Source organism: Chelonia mydas, chromosome 16, assembly GCF_015237465.2.
Source record: "Chelonia mydas isolate rCheMyd1 chromosome 16, rCheMyd1.pri.v2, whole genome shotgun sequence".
In the NCBI taxonomy this organism is placed as follows: Eukaryota; Metazoa; Chordata; order Testudines; family Cheloniidae; genus Chelonia; species Chelonia mydas.
In genome coordinates, this window is record NC_057857.1 from 1,258,584 (window position 1) to 1,276,112 (window position 17,529).

At 51.1% G+C, this 17,529-nt stretch overlaps 1 protein-coding gene across 2 annotated transcripts in view; it reads left to right on the plus strand.

Moving 5' to 3' along the window:
• The window catches only part of NSMF (NMDA receptor synaptonuclear signaling and neuronal migration factor), an 81,849-nt gene that overhangs the window by 42,764 nt on the left and 21,556 nt on the right, over positions 1 to 17,529 (plus strand). The window contains exons 4-7 of one of the 2 annotated variants that reach the window (XM_007067661.4): positions 301 to 376; positions 8,810 to 8,815; positions 9,573 to 9,641; positions 15,881 to 15,933. In XM_007067661.4, the coding sequence (XP_007067723.2) occupies positions 301 to 376; positions 8,810 to 8,815; positions 9,573 to 9,641; positions 15,881 to 15,933 (204 nt within the window). The remainder of the gene's footprint in view (positions 1 to 300; positions 377 to 8,809; positions 8,816 to 9,572; positions 9,642 to 15,880; positions 15,934 to 17,529) is intronic. The other variant, XM_037880005.2, reaches the window with a different exon arrangement.

A 17,529-nucleotide genomic window follows, 5' to 3' on the forward strand; every position in this document is an offset into this window, starting at 1 on the left:
AATGTCCCATTTAGCACAGGGCACAGTACTGGTGAGGCTCATGTGTATTTCAAGCTCAGCTGGTCTTTCACATTACTACAGAAGGTAAAAGATAATTTCTGTTGGCATGGAAGAAGTAGCAAATTGTGTTCAGGATTCTTTCCTATGAATGGAAAGAAATTGCCAGCCTTCAAGCGTGTTTGGTTGTTGAGAAGAGGTGCAGTGGGAGACTGTTTTGGAAGATGTCCCCATCACTAACTACATCTGTGTGAAACCTATTTATGTCTGGTGGACACTCAGTGTTAGCTCTGTCTCTTCCAGGTGATGTTCCCATACGGACCTGGTTCCCCAAGGAGAACCTCTTCAGTTTTCAAACTGCTACTACAACTGTGCAAGCGTAAGTGGAATGGCTGTTGCTGCACCAATCTTTTTTCTCATAGTTAGTGTGGGCCCGTGCACGACAGCGTCGGAGGGTGTCAAAGCTTCAGACAGCCAAGTTCTGTGGCTGGCACAATGGTGTGTTTGGGTGGGCAGGGCGGTGAGTGTGGAGCTAGACCATAACGCAGTCCTTTTCTTTCTCCCGTCTTCCCTTACTTGCTTATTCAGGCTCGTTCACTACTTCAGTCATTCATTCGCTCTCCCTTGTTTACTCAGGTTAGGTCTACGTTAGATCTACTATACTAGGTCTACTATAGCACCCGTCGGCATAATTACTCCACCTTGGCAAGAGGCAGAAGCTAGGTTTGGGGGAGGGTGTCTTTTTCCCACTCCTGAGCGATGTAAGTTAGGTCGACTTAAGTGGTAGTGTAGACGGGCCCTCTGACTCATTCATTCCCCCCTTTGTTAACTTCTTTCTTGATTAGCTCTCTAATTTATGATGTGCTTCCTCTGCTTGATGTGTGGGCAACACACCCTGGCTTGTGGCCTGTGGAGAGAGCTGTCGGTGATGTTATTCCTGCAGGAGTATCAGCCCAGGCACTTCTCAGTTGCTTCTTTTGCTGCTGCTACCTCAGCTGAGGCCATGGGACTAGGTGGCTTTTGCTCTTGTCACTGCTGGGGGAGGCCCTGGGCTCCACAGCACTGGCACGAGGCCTGCGAATGAGCAAGAGAGACAAAGACTTAAACTAACCAGAGTGGAGAGATCTGATCTGAACTAGGAGCAGCTTTGTTCCCTTCCAGCCTGCGCTTGGGCTCAGGCGCCCCCAGACTATTGTGTGTTGGGAGGCAATTGCCATTGGGAGGCCGAGTAGAGCTGGAATTGGCTCCCATCAAGGCCATTGACAGGAACATTTTTCTTTCCTTAATGAATCCCTGAAGTGTTTCCCATTAGGCTGAAATAACAAGTGTATTCCAGTGACAGTGACATGTGATGGAGAGGGAAACTGAGGGAGCCTTTTCCCCGCTCTAATGCTCTTCCCCCTCTCCTCCCGCGCCTTCCACATCTTCACTGTCTCCTTCTCTTCCCTCTCCATTGCTCCCTCTTCTCTCCATTTCTCCCCCTCTCTATGTGAGGGATTGCATGTCTCAAACCCGGTCCATAGGCAGTGCTCAGACCACGGTTGCCACCTGGCAGCTCACCAGAGCCCATGGAGAAGGGGTCTAGTGGAGCTCTAGCTCACCAAGGGCTCCAGCTACAAAGCTCCTGATTAGGGGAGATGTCCAGCCTCACCAAATGGCCTGGACACACTACTGAAGCCAGAAGGAGGCACAGGAAGTTGCCTGAGTAACTAGGTGAATCCAAGGCTAGCTACCAGCATGGACCCAGCTTACTAGCCTGTCTTCTGAGCCCTGCTTTCCCACCAGTTCCTGCCCTCCTCATCCCAGATCCCCATCTGCTCGCAGTTTCTGCTTTCCTGTCTTGCTCCAGGTCCCTGCTCCTGTGCCCTAGGCCCAGCTACCAACTCCAGCTCTGACACTTGGCTTGACTCCAGCTCAAGCTCATCCCCTGACTCTTACTCCAACTTCAACCCTTGGCTTGTCTTCTGACTCTGTCTCTGACACCCGGTTCGGTTCCTGGCTCCCACCTCTATCCATTACGTCTGGCCGCCCATTATCCCAGTCCTGACAGCTTGCTCGGGCCACTATCCACTCCCCCTAGTGGGCCCAGCTGAGGATAGACCTACGGAAGTTTCTCAGACCCCCGGAGCCATCCGTGCTGCACAAGCAGGCGATCTGCCTCCAGACAGGCAGCTGAGCATTGCAGGCATAGAACTTGCAGCTGGCTGCTGAGAATCAGGCCTTGTGGGAGCAAGCCCATCAACTCCAAGCAGAGAACGCTGTGCTTTGGGGTCCACCTGGCTATGCTGTCACCCAGGCTGGGACCTGCTGTTCCACTGCCTGAGTGCTTTGATGGGAACTGCTCCAAATCTCGAGGCTTCCTGAACTTCATAAGCTCTTGTTCTTGCTTCATCCGCAGACATACTCTTCTGACAAGGCCAAGGTGGGCCAGGTGGTCAGCCTGCTGACTGGGGAGGCGTTGGATTGGGCCTCCACCCTGTTGGTAGCCAGCAGTCCTCTGTCAAACTGGGATGCCCTCCAGTAGGCAATATCAACCATTTTTGACAGCTCCAACCACACCTCCCCTCCCCTTTGGATTCTGCTCTGCCAGTTGAGTCCATGCAAGTAGAATTACAGAATCATAGGACTGGAAGTGACCTCCAGAGATCATCTAGTCCAGTCCCTTGCACTCATGGCAGGACTAAGTATTATCTAGACCAAGTAGACCTGGTGCACTGGCAACTCACCCCTGAAGAGAGGCATTGCAAGTGATAAGCACTGTGTCAAGCTGGGCCATGCTATCTCCAGTTGCCCCATGAGGAACCGAGCCTGAAGCAATCTGTGAAACAAGCCAGCCCAGGCTAAGTGAAGATGGCTAGCTTGGGCACCTGGCAGAATGGTCCCCTGATCCCTCAACTGGGGTCCTGACATGAATGTGTGCTGGCTCCTGGCGCCTGGCACTGTACCCACAAGTACCACGTGAGTTACAAATCCCGCGACACCCTCAACCACTTCCTCTGCTGTGGGCCCTCTTTGACTTGGGTGCAGCAGACAACTTTATCAATGCAGAAGCCGCCAGGTCACTACAGATTGCCCTGTGGTCCAGACCTAGTAGCAATAACTGACAGGTCCATCTTATCCTCCACACCAGTGGCCACCGAAACTGTCCCTCTCGAAGTTCCTATCCACGGGCATTGAGAGATCTTACCGTTCAGTGCCATCCATTCCCAGCACTTCTCTCTGATCCTGGGCATCTCATGGCTGGCCCTCCACAACCCCCTTATCCACTGGCATGAACTAAAAGTCAGCTTTCTCTCAGAATTCTACCAGCAGCACTGCTTGACCGCAGGAAATGGGCAGCAAACAGAACTTTCCCTGCAGATCCCAGTCCTTAACTCCAACCCAAATACAGTGATTAAAAAAGACGCAGACGCCTTTCTCCAGCACAGGGACTGTGATTGCCCAGGGTAAGAGTTCTGTTCAGGCATACACATGCCAAGTCTGAACCCTAACCATCTGCTCTACACTGCTACCTTTTAGGAGAACCTAGCCATGGGTTTATTCATAAATCCACCTCACGCATTTAAAAGGTGGTCGCTTCTGACTAGGCATGGATTATTGGAGGCTGAATCCGTTTATTATTAGAAACCAATTCCCATTACCACTGATCCCCAAGCTAATGGACTACATGAGCACTGCTTGGGTGTACACAAAGCTAGGCCTCTGGGGAGAATATAATCTGGGATATGTTAGAGCTGGGAATGAATGGAAGACTGCCTTTCAAATCTGTTATAGTCACTTTGACTATCTCGTGGTGCCCTGTGGTTTGACAAGGATGCCTGCGATGTTCCAACATTTAATTAATGACGTACTCCAGGACATTCTGGGCCAATACGTGGTAGCTCACCTGGACGACACACACATTTTTTCAGACAATGCTGAACAACACATCATGTACATCCGTTCCATCCTGAAGAGGCTGCACTAACATGGCCTCTGTGCTAAACTAGAAAATTGCACCTTTGATCAGTCCCCCCAAAGAATTCCAGGGGTTCATCCAGTCCCCCACTGATACTGAAATGCACCCGTTCAAGGTAAAGGCAGTCTTCGCATGGGCAGCACATGGTACATTTGAGACCTACGGTGTTTTCTGGGGCTGTAAACATCTATTGGCAGTTCATCCCAAGGTTTTCAAATGGATTGCCCCTTTCATGACTCTGCTCTGCAAAAACACCAGGTTCCTCTGATCTCCCGAGGCCCAGCAGGCCTTTGAGCAATTAAAACTCGCATTTACCACCACTTATTTATTGGTCAACCCTGATACCACGCAAGCCATCATAATAGAAATGATGCTTCCAACCTGGCCATAGGAGCAGTGCTATCCCAAAGACATGGTCCTCAACTTTTAGTCCAGGAAAGTCACACATGGAGCAAAATTATGAAATTTTGGAGAAAGAAATCTTGGTAGTTCAGTCTGCCTTTGAAGAGTGGCACCACTTATCTAGAAGGGGACCGGTACCCTGTCCAGGTGTACACTGATCATAAGAACCTGGACTATTTGCATAGGGCTAAGGCCCTCTACCAACAACGTCAGTGGGCCTTATTCTTTTTGTGCTTCTGTAATCTCCTATTGTCCAGGACCCAAAAATAGCAAGGTCAATGCCCTGTCCCAGAAGGGAAAATGTTATACTGATCCAAAGGGCTCAAACCCTAAAACTTCCTGAATCCTCAAATCTCATAACTTTCTGTGCCTGGCTCCCTGCCAAGACCTGTTTAACCCTCACACAATCAGGGTCAGCCGTAATTAGGGAACCCCACAATGTCCAAGGTGGGGTAACTTATGTGAAAGGTCATATATACATTCCCCCTGGACCTCTGAGGACTACAACCCTACAAGCATGTGACAACTCGCACCCACTCCAAGATACCACACAATAATCCCCTCAGACTCTTTCAACCCCTCGAGACTCCACCTGGCCCCTAGAAGTCATTGCCCCAGATTTTGTAGTAGAACTACCAGAGTCCAGTGGGTTCATGACTGTTCCGACAGTCATGGACTACTTCACAAAGATGGCTCATTTTGTCCCCTGCATTGGTCTACCCTTTCCCAGGAAGCCTCCCAGCTCTGGGTGGATCAAGTTGTCTGCCTCCATGGCCTCCCGGAGCACATCATCTCTAACCATGGTACTCAGTTTATTTCCTGCTTCTGGCAAGAAGCTCTCCAGATTTTGGGCATCTGCTCCTGTCTCTCCTCTGCCCATCACCCCCAGACAACTGTCAAACAGAACCAACCAGATCCTGAAGCAGTATCTTCAATGCTACATAAACTTCCACCGGAATGTCTGGTCCTTGCTGAAATGCTGTTATGTTCAGAGTTCACGTACAATAATGCAGAACACCCCTCTAGAGAACAAAGCCCTTTATTTTCAAACTATGGGTTCCACCCTCAGTTTTACCTGGAGCTACCACAACTTCTCAAACCCAGCAACCCTGGATTGGGTACAACAGAAATGTCAAACCCAAGATTACCTAAATGTTCACCTGGAAGATGCCAAGAGCTACAAATAATATGGGACTGTTGATGACAGGAGGGCCTGTGTTTTCAGTAGGCCAGAGGATGTGGCTCTTAATGAAAAACCTGCACACGGAAGGCTATCTAGAAAATTGGACTTCCACTTCCTTGGCTTTTACTGAGCTCACCTGCAAATTAATCCAGTCACATCACTCAATTTAACACGTTCCCTCTGAATACACCTAGTTTCCTGTATCTCTTCTGAAACCCTACATTCAGGACCCATTCCCTCATCGATCCTCACTCTACGCCCCCCCCCCCCAATACGTGTTCAATGCCACTATGAGTATATTGTCCACGAGATGCTTGAGGCCAGAATCAGATGCGGGGAGACTCTGGTATCTTGTGGACTGGAAAGGCTGCAATCCTGAAGAAAGCTCCTGGGAACTGGTGGAGAACATCCATGCCCCTGACCTGGTAAATACCTTCCACAAAAATTGCCCCTGGAAACCTGTCTCACTGCTACCCGGGGTGGGCGAGGGGCGATGTGAGGGATCATGGGTTTTGAATGCAGGCTGCGCTCAGAGTACTGCTGCAACTCAGCATCTCACTGGAAAGGGGACTAGCGGAGCTGGAGCTCTAGCTCACCAAGGGCTCCACCTACAAAGCTCCTGTTTGGGAGGAGATGTCCAGCCCCACCAATTGGCCTGGATGCTCTACGCTAACCAGGAGGAGGCACAGGAAGTTGTCTGAGCAACTAGGTGAATTCCTGGCTGGCTGCCAGTCACTACAACTCTACCTATTGGCCTAACTCCTGAGCCTGCCTTCCTGGCTGTTCCTGATTCCTGCCGTCCTTATCCCACATCTGCATTTGCCCCTGGTTCCTGCTTTCATGCCTCGCTCCAGGTCCCTGCTCCTATGCCACACCCCTAGCTCCCAACCCTGGCTCCAACCCTTGGCTTGACCCCGATTATGGCTCTGGCTCTGATCCCTGACTCCCAACTCTAATCATTAAGCATGCCTGCCCGTGCCCCGTCCTTGCACCCTGATCCTTTCTCCACCTCGGTACTGAGGGGTTAATTCCAGCTCTGAAAAGAAGCCAAAAGTTTTTCCTGGGATGTTCCTGAAGCCACATCAGAAATGTCAGGGGCCAGCTCTCTGATGGCAGGTAGATGCCCAAGGAAGTGGTGAGGAGTAGGGTCAGTACAGGAGGAACGAGTTGCTGAGGTATGGAAGAGGTCCGGACCAGAGAACAGTTTTCACCCACCACCTGAACTGGGCCCTGCATCGCTTGCCTGGCATATGAGCCTACACAGGGGAAACACTTCCTGATCAGAGCTGGTTGGCAGGTTCTAGTTAAGAGCCATGGGTGGGTTCAGATTGCATTTTTTGGCATGCTAAACTCACCCCAGGGGATGAGTATGAGCTTCTTCATTCTGTGTCTGCCACCTTTGCTATGCTCCTGTCCTCATGTAGCTTCTTTGCCCTTCTCGTCCTTCATGACCCTTCTTAAGGCTGAGAAGGCAGGGCACGTGGAACCCCTCAGCACCACCTGCCATCTAATGCTGCTGCCACAGGCAGGCTGGGCATGTTAGAAATAGCTTAGATAGATAGATAGATATAGATAGGTAGAGATAGGCAGGTTTAAGGAGCCCCAATGTGCTGTCTTAGAGGCTAATTTCATGGATTCTCACTTCACTGTTTGCAAATAGCAATTGATAAATATTTGCAATAAGCTGTTTTTCACAGACTTACTCTAATAAACCAAAATGCCCACAAAGCAAGCAGGCATTTCCTCTGCCTCTGGGAGCATCCTTCACTGTCTCCAGTCATCTTCGCTACGTGACATGGGAATGGTTAGACTGCTGAGAGTCAGAAGGGACCCCTCCGAGCTTTTCTGAAAACAGAGCCCTGGAAATGGAGCTGTGAGAGTCTGAATCAATCATCTTTCTGTGAGGAAAGCTACTTTAAGGACCCTTTCTGGAAAGGACCCAAGGAAACGTGGCGCTATCTTGATTAAAATGTCTCGGTATTCAACTCTGTTCCTTAAATCCAAGGAGATCCCAGAGATGTCTCTGAGTCCCCAGGCTCCATTTCCAAGGACGGTGGTGTTAGATAATATGCACATTGTCTGCTCCTGTAGCCTGTGAGATTTATAGTACAGCCATGTTGGCCTTCCTCTGGAGAATATATACGCTGCAAGCCAGGACATGCCTTCGTCCCTTTGTGGGGAAGCGGCCACTTGAGCCCAGTGGATCACATTCAGGTGTCACACTGGTGTAAGCACATCCTATGGGCTTTAATTTTTATTATTATTTATTGCAGGGAGGGATAGCTCAGTGGTTTGAACATTGGCTTGCTAAACCCAGGGTTGTGAGCTCAATCCTTGAGGGGGCCATATAGGGATCTGGGGCAAAAATTGGGGATTGGTCCTGCTTTGAGCAGGGGGTTGGACTAGATGACCTCCTGAGGTCCCTTCCAACCCTGATATTCTATGATTTAATGTGTTTATTGTAGTACTTCCTAAGGACCAACCAAGAAAGGGGCCCCATTATGCTAGGTGCTGTATCGAGAGTAGCAGACAGAGCTGACACTTCTAAACACACCAGGCAGACACTGGGCAGGGAAGGGACAGAGCACACTGGCAGATTGACCCATCACATGATGGCAAAAGGCATGGCAGTGCCATGGTTTATTTTTTGGTGGGTTGACATATGAGGGGATCAGTTACTGGAAAGAAAAGGGAAGAGAAGAGGCCGAGAGGGTCCTTGAGTGGAGAAGAGGGTAAGAGGGGCAGGTGTGGAGTGAAGAGACTGTGAGGGAAGGCAGTTGGAGCAAACATCCAATCAGCACAGGGCAGGGACAGTCTGGGCAAACCCACAGAAGTTCTCAGAATGTCCAAAGGTCCCTGCTTCGGCTGCTTCTGCCGGCGACCGACCAGCTGGGGGCTCTGGCTGGCTCCTCTCTGCAGCCCACATAGCGAAGGCGCGGAAGGCACCACCTGGGTCTTGTTGCTCCCAGAGCATGGGGGGTTTCCCCTGCATGGTTCTGGCTCCACGGGAATGTGGTGGTCTTGGCTGGGCCCGATTTTACTCTTCCCTGCTAGTTCAGGGGTGACTAGGTCACATGCTGTCTCCAAGAGTCCAGATTTCACAATCAGGCTCTGACTTGGAGATCTTTTGAAGAGGCCATTTCCTCCCATCCCTCAGAAACATTTGCCCCTCTCTAATGAGCATTCAATATGCAGAATGCCCGGCAGTGGCTGAGCACTAATGCACGTCTCTTCTCTTTTCCTTTCTCTGGTTCTCCTGGGATCTCTAGCATCTCGTAAGTACAGCCTTTGTTTCTGTTTCCTTGTTTGTTGACCTCTTGGACAGAACCCCCCACCATCTCATTTTTCTCTAGGGCTTCCCCTGCTTGAAGGCTGCATGGTCAGCTTGCCAGATGATTGATGGCTGCACCTGGATGCCTAAATAGAACAGATTTCAGTCACCCTCATCTCTAACATGGAGACTACAGGTCCCAGCATGCTCTGTCCTAACTTGATTCAGGCAAGAACAGGTTTGCCATAGGTGCTAGATCTAGGGGTGCTCAGGGGAGCTGCCTCACCCTTTGGCTTGAAGTGGATTCCATCATACAGAGGGTTTACAGTTTAGTTCAGTGGCTCTCAGCACCTCCCGCCCCCTACAAATTGTTCCAGCACCCCTGGGTGTTGCATGCTGGATCTGTAGTCTCTAAGGTCCAAATCTCCATGTTAGGAGTGAGGGCTAGTGTCTGCCATTTTGCAGGCCATACTCTGGGTATCCTTGTGCTAGCTTTGGGAGCAGCCACCTTCCCAGCCTCCTGTAATAACTGTAAATAACCAGTACACAATGGTTTGATGGTCTCCTCTCAGCCAGTCTCTGACTTCTGTATGGTTCCATGTGGCCTGGGTCTCTTCCACAGAGCCAGCCTGTTGTGTTGGGAGGGTCATGCCTCTCACTCGCTGTTGTCTGGTGAGAGCTTGCTCTCTCTGTCTGTCTGTTTCATGTCATCTTCAGTTCAAAGCTGTGTAGTTGGTTAATGGCTTAAAATGGTTTCCCAGGGCATTCAGGGGCTACGCAGAGAGGAAGAGACGGAAACGAGAAAATGATTCGGCAGCTGTTATTCAGAGGTAGGGCCTGTTTTCCTGTAACCTTGCCTGGCGTTGCATGGGCCCGTCGGGTGTCATCAGTGACGCTTGATGATGTTGAACGTGGTTGTCCCTTGTCTGTGTTGCTGTTTTAGTGAGGATGCTAGAGGTGGCCATGCTGAAAGTCTGCAGGGCAATGAGTCTGTGGTAAGCAAGTTAGCCAGTCTCCAGTCTTCTTAAAGGGACACTGTCAAGTACTTTAAGCTCCAAATCAAAACAGACAGGATCTTAAGGCTCAGATATGTAACAATGTAGGTGCATAACTTACAGATGCAATGAATTATATTGCTACAGAAACTGTGTGATGATGGCCAGTTAAATGCCTAGCGAGTCATTTCCATTTACAGTTTTTGAACTTTCTAATGTCACAAATGCACCAGCACGTGTGTATTTTTGGCAACTGGATGGGCAGGATAAGACTCTGAATTAATGACAGCTGTGAAAGACAGCCATATTCACTGCAGTTCTATTCAAAACAGAGGGAGAAAAAAATCAATGTTTCTGCAACACAAAAGGACGAAATTGGCAGGGAAGAGAAGGCATTTTCTAGTGTCTAAAATTTTCTTTTTTATCAGCAATGGAGAGAAATGAGAGACAATTACAGACCCTATAAATGACTAGACAGTGTTTCTTTAAAAAGGAGATGGCTGGGAGTTCTCTAGATGGCGATATTTCTGTGTTAGAAAAGAGAGAGTCATCACTGTTCACCCAGCCTGGCAGTATTTGAGCTGTGCATCAGCCATGGATGTACACAGAGGTCAGGTAATTCGGTTACTGGGCCCTACCCTGAGTAGTTAGAGGAGAGAGTAAATGGAGGGTAGAGTGATGCGGTCTTTGTGGGAGTATGCAATGCATCTCCTTACCTCCCACAGACCCTAGGGATCAGGGCAGGTTGTGGGGTCCAAGTTGGTTTGCATTCTCTCTTGTGGTGGAGAAGAGAGAGGATTTGGTTGCAATGAATAAAGTAGATTCATTACTGAGGCTGCAGGACAGAGCCAGGCCCCTATGGTTCTCTCTGGCTCTTAGTACCCCAGCTAACTGTGCTGCCTGCCCGGAACTAAGGGATCAGTGCCATAAAGTGGGGCTCTCTATTCAATCCCAGACCCTCCTCCATCTCAGAGGCTCACTCCAGAGTCCTTTCCACTGTCAGGAGGAGGTGTAAGGATGTGAGCAGTGGGATGGGAGCTCCAGCATTGCACTAACCATGAAAATGCGTCTGGTGCATGGGCAAAAACACTGCTGCGGCTGCTGGACTTGCACCTTGGCATTGTACGTCCCTGTTAACCGGGGCATGTGCAGTGGAGCCCTGGGGCTAGAAACTGCCTCAGGCAGCAACTGCAGGGGATTGGAGGGGTCCGTGGTGGTTGCACAGGTAAATATCAGGATTGTTGGGCTTAGTCCAGAAGAGCTGGCTGTAAAAAAACCTTATTGAGGGCACAGGAACAAACCATCCCAATGTGCAGAAAGAATCACAAATATGGCAGGCGACCAGCTCGGCTTAACAGAGAAATCTTCGGTGAGCTTAAACTCAAAAAGGAAGCTTACAAGAAGTGGAAATTTGGACAGATGACTAGGGAAGAGTATAAAGATATTGCTTGAGCATGCAGGGGTGTAATCAGGAAGGCCAAAGCACAACGGGAGTTACAGCTAGCAAGGGATGTGAAGGGTAACCAGAAGGGTTTCTACAGGTATGTTAGCAACACAAGAAAGTCAAGGAAAATGTGGACCCTTACTGAATGAGGGAGGCAACCTAGTGAGAGGTGATGTGGAAAAAGCGGAAGTACTCAATGTTCTTTCTGCCTTGATCTTCACAGACAAGGTCAGCTCCCAGCCTGCTGCACTGGGCAGCATAGTATGGGGAGGAGGTGAGCAGCCCTTAGTGGTGAAAGAACAGGTTAAGGACTATTTAGAAAAGCTGGACATGCGCAAGTCCATAGGGCCGGATGCGCTGCATCCAAGGGTGCTGAGGGACTTGGCTGATGTGATTGCAGGGCCATTGGCCATTATCTTTGAAAACTCATGGTGATTGGGGGAGGTCCTGGACGATTGGAAAAAGGCAAATATGGTGCCCATCTTTAAAAAAGAGAAGAAGGAGAATCCAGGGAACTACAGACTGGTCAGCCTCACCTCAGTCCCTGGAAAAATCATGGAGCAGGTCCTCAAGGAATCCATTTTGAAGTACTTGGAGGAGAGGAAGGTGATTGGGAACAGTCGACATGGATTCACCAAGGACAAGCCATGCCTGACCAACCTGATTGCCTTCTAAGATGAGATAACTGGCACTGCGGATATGGGGAAAGTGGTGGACGTGATATGCCTTGACTTCAGCAAAGCTTTTGATACAATCTTCCACAGTATTCTTGCCAGCAAGTTAAAGAAGTATGGATTGGATGAATGGACTATAAGGTGGATAGAAAACTGGCTAGATCGTCAGGCTCAGCGGGTAGTGATCAATGGCTCCATGTCTATGGCAGCCGATATCAAACGGAGTTTCCCAGGGGTCGGTCCTGGGGGCTTCATTAATGATCTGGATGATGGGATGGATTGCACTCTCAGCAAGTTCGCGGATGACACTAAGCTGTGGGGAGAGGTAGATACACTGGAGGGTAGGGATAAGGTCCAGACTGACCTAGACAAATTAGAGGATTGGGCCAAAAGAAATCTGAGGAGGTTCAACAAGGATAAGTGCAGAGTTCTGCATTTAGGATGGAAGAATCCCATGCACCGCTACAGGCTGGGGACCGAATGGCTCGGCAGCAGTTCTGCAGAAAAGGACCTAGGGGTTACAGTGGACGAGACACTGGATATGAGTCAGCAGTGTGCCCTTGTTGCCAAGAAGGCTAACAGCATATTGGGCTGCATTAGTAAGAGCATTGCCAGCAGATTGAGGGAAGTGATTATTCCCCTCTATTTGGCACTGGTGAGGCCACATCTGGAGTATTGTGTCCAGTTTTGGGCCCCCCACTACAGAAAGGATGTGGACAAATTGGAGAGAGTCCAGCGGAGGGCAGCAAAAATGATCAGTGGGCTGGGGCACATGACTTATGAGGAGAGGCTGAGGGAACTGGGCTTGTTTAGTCTGCAGAAGAGAAGAATGAGGGGGGATTTGATAGCAGCCTTCAACTACCTGAAGGGGAGTTCCAAAGAGGATGGAGCTCGGCTGTTCTCAGTGGTGGCAGATGACAGAACAAGGATCAATGGTCTCAAGTTGCAGTGCGGGAGGTCTAGGTTGGATATTAGGAAAAACTATTTCACTAGGAGCGTGGTGAAGCACTGGAATGGGTTCCCGAGGGGGGGGTGGAATCTCCATCCTTAGAGGTTTTTAAGGTCAGGCTTGACAAAGCCCTGGCTGGGATGATTTAGTTGGTGTTGGTCCTGGTTGGAGCAGGGGGTTGAAATAGATGACCTCTGGAGGTCTCTTCCAACCCTGATCTTCTATGATTCTATGAAAATTCCTCAATACAGACAGATCTGCCTGCTGTGTAGTGTGGGAAATTGTACCCTGGGATGGGCTGCATCTGTCTCAAGAATCTGTTGGACGGAATGCCTCCCAGGGTATGGAGTCGTGGCTGTAGAGACTGTGGTGGCAAGTTGGTGCTGGCAGTGGCAGCTATATTTAGGAAGAGAAATAACAAATAGCATCTCTTTCCATTTTTAACTTAACTGCTGCTTATTGCATTTGGATGGATGAAGAGATTTTTGACAAGTTAAAAGATCAGATTGTGTTGTGTTGGTGAGTGCAGGTATTGATAATTCTCCCTAAGCGCCCACACCATGAGTTCTGGGTAGGGGTCATCATATCTCCGGTGACTTCCGCTCCTCCAAGGGTAAATGCTGCTGCTCCTTGACTCTTCAGCTGCTCCTTATGGATAAGGACAGAGGTCAGACACGAGACAGAGTGACACATTTGCACAAGTCAGTAAGGATGGAGGGGCCCGGCCTGCTTCCTTGAAGGCAGCTAGGTGGGATCATGTCACTCCTTTCCAGAGCATTTCTTTCTAGAGGGGCAGGAGAAGGGGTCCTTTTACTACCACGTTTACTCTCCTGATCTCCCACGGGCTTTGTGTCATGGTGACCTTCCCTCCAGCTCTGGAGAGTGGGATACAGCTCCCACAAGAGCCTGTTAGTGCTGCTCTCAGCACTGCTCAGGGGACGTCTCTGGAGCGCAGCCCAGAGCTCTCACTTAGGGACAGACCATGCTATCCTTGTAGTTTTCAGCACAGTGAGAGAATGCTATCGTATTGCAAAGCCCTGTTCCCAGGGGCTGGGCCCACCCTGCAAGGGGAGCTGAGCATTTGACGGAATGTTTTTGCTAATGCCACAGCTGGTTACAGCAGACTGGGTGGTTGAGATTAGCACTGAGTGGTTCGAGTGCATGTTAGCTCTGGCAGGGAAGGGCAAACATTTGGGCATTAACCTGGTACAACGTAGGTTTGAAAGCTGCATTTTACTGGTCTCCCTTCCAGAAATGTGCCCATTTCCTTTCGAGAATGACATGTTACACTGACATCTCACGTGTAATCAGATCTGACACCTCTGGCCGGGCACTGGCCAGTTGCCACAGGGATCAGGAAGGAATCCTGCCCCCACTCCATATAGAGCACTGCACAATAGCCAGGGGCAGTATGTGTTTAGGAAGCCACAAGTCTAGGTCAGAGCCGGGGACTGGATACCCATCTAAAAGGGACCAGTGGCCTGACCCAGGATAGTGAATATTGTGACCTCCCGGTAAAGCTGATCAGTCCTGCCAGGTGCTAGATGAGAGTAATTTACACACCAAGGAGCCAGACAGAGAAGCAAGTTGAAGTAGAATGGAGACTTTTCTTTGCCCCCTCCCACATGTGTGAATTACACCCGCTGAGTCCCCTTGGAGCCAGCTCTGACGTACTGCTCCATGCTCTCTGTGGTGAGCAGGTGAGAGCCTCAGTGAGTCCGTGTCAGTCCTGGGGAACCTAGAGATGGCACAGCGTACCCTCGGGGCTCCGTCTGCGTTTGGGCCTCAGCCTTGGTCTCTCTCAGGGCGTATTTACACAGCCCGCGGCAGCAAGCTCCCAACCTGGGCCAATAGAAGTGGTCTAGTGCCCTGACAATGGCTGTGTAGACCGCGCCTTGAAGTTGCGACTCAGGCTGAGGCTTGAACTCTGAAGCATGGGGAGGGGGCTGGGCTCCCAAACTCAGCCCCCACTCGAGCTGTAGCTTAAAGTGCTGTCTACACAGCTATTAAGAGCGCTAGCGTGAGCCCCTCTATCGTGCAGCGCTGGGAGGCTCCCGGCCGTGGGCTGTGGAGCTATCCTCTCAGGGCAGCTGCTGACACTCAAGTCTGATTCATGTAGAACTGAGTCTGGGGTGATTTCCTTGGGGAAGTTGCCATGTATCAAGGTGCCATCCTGCGGCATCCTTTACCTCTGGGGTCTCTGCTTCCTCTGTATCCCCACCCATCCCCTGGCCTGTGAATCCCAAGCAGGAAGGTACATGCTGAGAGAGGCACGATTAGCAAGTAGAGGCGAAACACCTGCCCATAGGGAACCTTCCTGCTTCATGACTGTCACATTCTGGGGGGCAATCCAGACCCGTGAGGGGTTGTCACCACCTGCCCTGACTCTGGAGGGGAATTTAAAGACGGAAGAGGCCCCTGGGGTCAGCGCAGAAACCTACCTGCCTAGTGTTCAAGTCCCTAATGTCAGTGAATGTTACCACTGGAAGCACCCCCAAATGTGCTTTGGGCCTGGACAGAGCTGTGGGTGTGGCGCGAGCATGGGGGGTGAAGAGGACCTCTGCACTCCCGCTGCAGTGTCTGGGGCGGGGAGGAGTGGAATACCTGCCTTTGGCTTCCAAGTGGATGGGAAGAGTTGGCAGCTCCTCGAGCCCTTTACCAGCTAAGGTGGGAAGCATGCTCTGGGGCTGTGGGGAGATAGGTGGGGAAACGTGACTCAGGGAGAGTGGAGGCAACAGCCCAGAGGAAGCTGTGTGAGGATGGCTGATGCACAGCAGCTCTGTGGCGCAGGGATTGAAAGGGAACACAGCCGCTTCCCTCAGCTAGCAGACGAGCCCCACCCTGGCCACTAAACCAATGCAGCTGGAGTTGCTCCGGGAGTTCTGCGGTGTGTGACTGCACTTAAATGCCTGGAAACGGGGAACCCCTCCCCCCCCCCCCCCCCCCCCCCCCGCTGCTACTGCTCGGGCCAGCGCTCATCACTGGGTTTATGTTGCTTTTCTTTCAGGAATTTTCGGAAGCATTTGCGCATGGTGGGGAGCCGCCGGGTGAAAGCACAAAGTGAGTGAGAAGCTGCAAGGCGTGGCCGGGAGGTGGGAGGCAGAGGATTAATGCTGATGGGACATGGGGCTGGAGAAAGGTGCTGAGAAACCAGATTCCTCTGTAATTGGTCATTGTTTTGTTGTCTGTTGTTAGCAGAGAACTGGAAAGCACCTGGCACAGGCGCTGAGAAGGGGTTTTCCTCCCTCACACTGCTGTGTGTAGAGAAGAGAAGGCCAGCTGGTCTCCCAAGCCTCCATACACACCAATGTATCATAGAATATCAGGAGGACCTCAGGAGGTCATCTAGTCCAACCCCCTGCTCAAAGCGGGACCAATCCCCAAGTTTTGCCCCAGATCCCTAAATGGCCCCCTCAAAGATTGTACTCACAACCCTGGGTTTAGCAGGCCAATGCTCAAACCACTGAGCTATCCCTCCCCCCATGTATGACACTGGCCTTTAACTGTGTTTGCATAGCAGAGCAGGCAGCGTGAGGTGACATAGGCCCCTTCCCCTGCCTGGGTAGGAGCCCCAGCGTGCAGAGTCCATGTGGTTGCTAGGGCCGTGCAGGGGCAGTCAGGAAGGGGTCCCCAGCTCTGTGTGGGACACAGGTGCGTATGGCTCCTGTACGCGCTAATGCTAGAGATCTGTACATAAGAGGGCTGCACTGCACTGCACTGCAGGGTTAGACTCCCTAATTAAGTCACTCTGAGAGACATGCTGCGGGTAATGAGGGCTGCCAGGCTTCTCACTGCTTCATGGGGCACAGCTACAAACCCAGGAGGCTTTGTGTTTTCACAGGGCTGAGCTGTCCCTTTTCCACCTCTCTCCTCCCATCCCGCTCCCCGCTCCCCACCTGATGCCCTCACCTCCTGCCTGCCCGAATTTAAGCTAAGAGGAAAACCCAGCTCTGCCGCTGTAGTGTGACTAGTGGGCTCTGGCAGCTGGGGAGTGTGACAGTTTGTGCTTAAATAAAGAGAGTTACATCCAGGGGGCCTGAAGGGTGACGGGAAGGGCTTGGTGACAAGACAGCCATCAGATGGGGTGGCAAACGTATGGGCCGGAACCCTGTCCTGCGGCCAGCAGTTCCCTCTGCACTTATCAAGGCAATCTCAGTTGCAGCTCAGATGTTGGGCACAGACCCCTGGCCCCTTCTTTCACCCTCCTCTTTCCTAGTAGTGGCCATTTGTACGCACCATGGTGGTGGGGGCCCATGAACCCCCGCACCCTAGACTCAGAGGGAGTTGCTTTCCAGCTTTCTTCCCCCATCCCTTCTGCCGGTGCTGAGCCCTATGGTACCTTCTCTCTCCCTCTCCCCTACCACTGAGCCCAGTAGCACTTGCCCTGCAGAGAAGGCTGCTTTCCTACCAACCCTCCCAGCTGTTGCCACTGCTGAGCCCAGGTTCCGGGAATCACCTGCTTCTTTCGCTGCCTCCAAGAACAGGACCCAGAGGGAGAACCCCTCATGGGGAGGTGTGAGATGGGTAGGGATGCAGAAGGAAAAGAGATGTGAGGAGCATGACCAAATGGGCCATGTGTGGAAGGGAGGAGGTGGAGGCAAAAGAGGGGACCCCCACGAAAGGTGGCTGGTCTTAGGGGCTGGTGAGCTAGTCAGC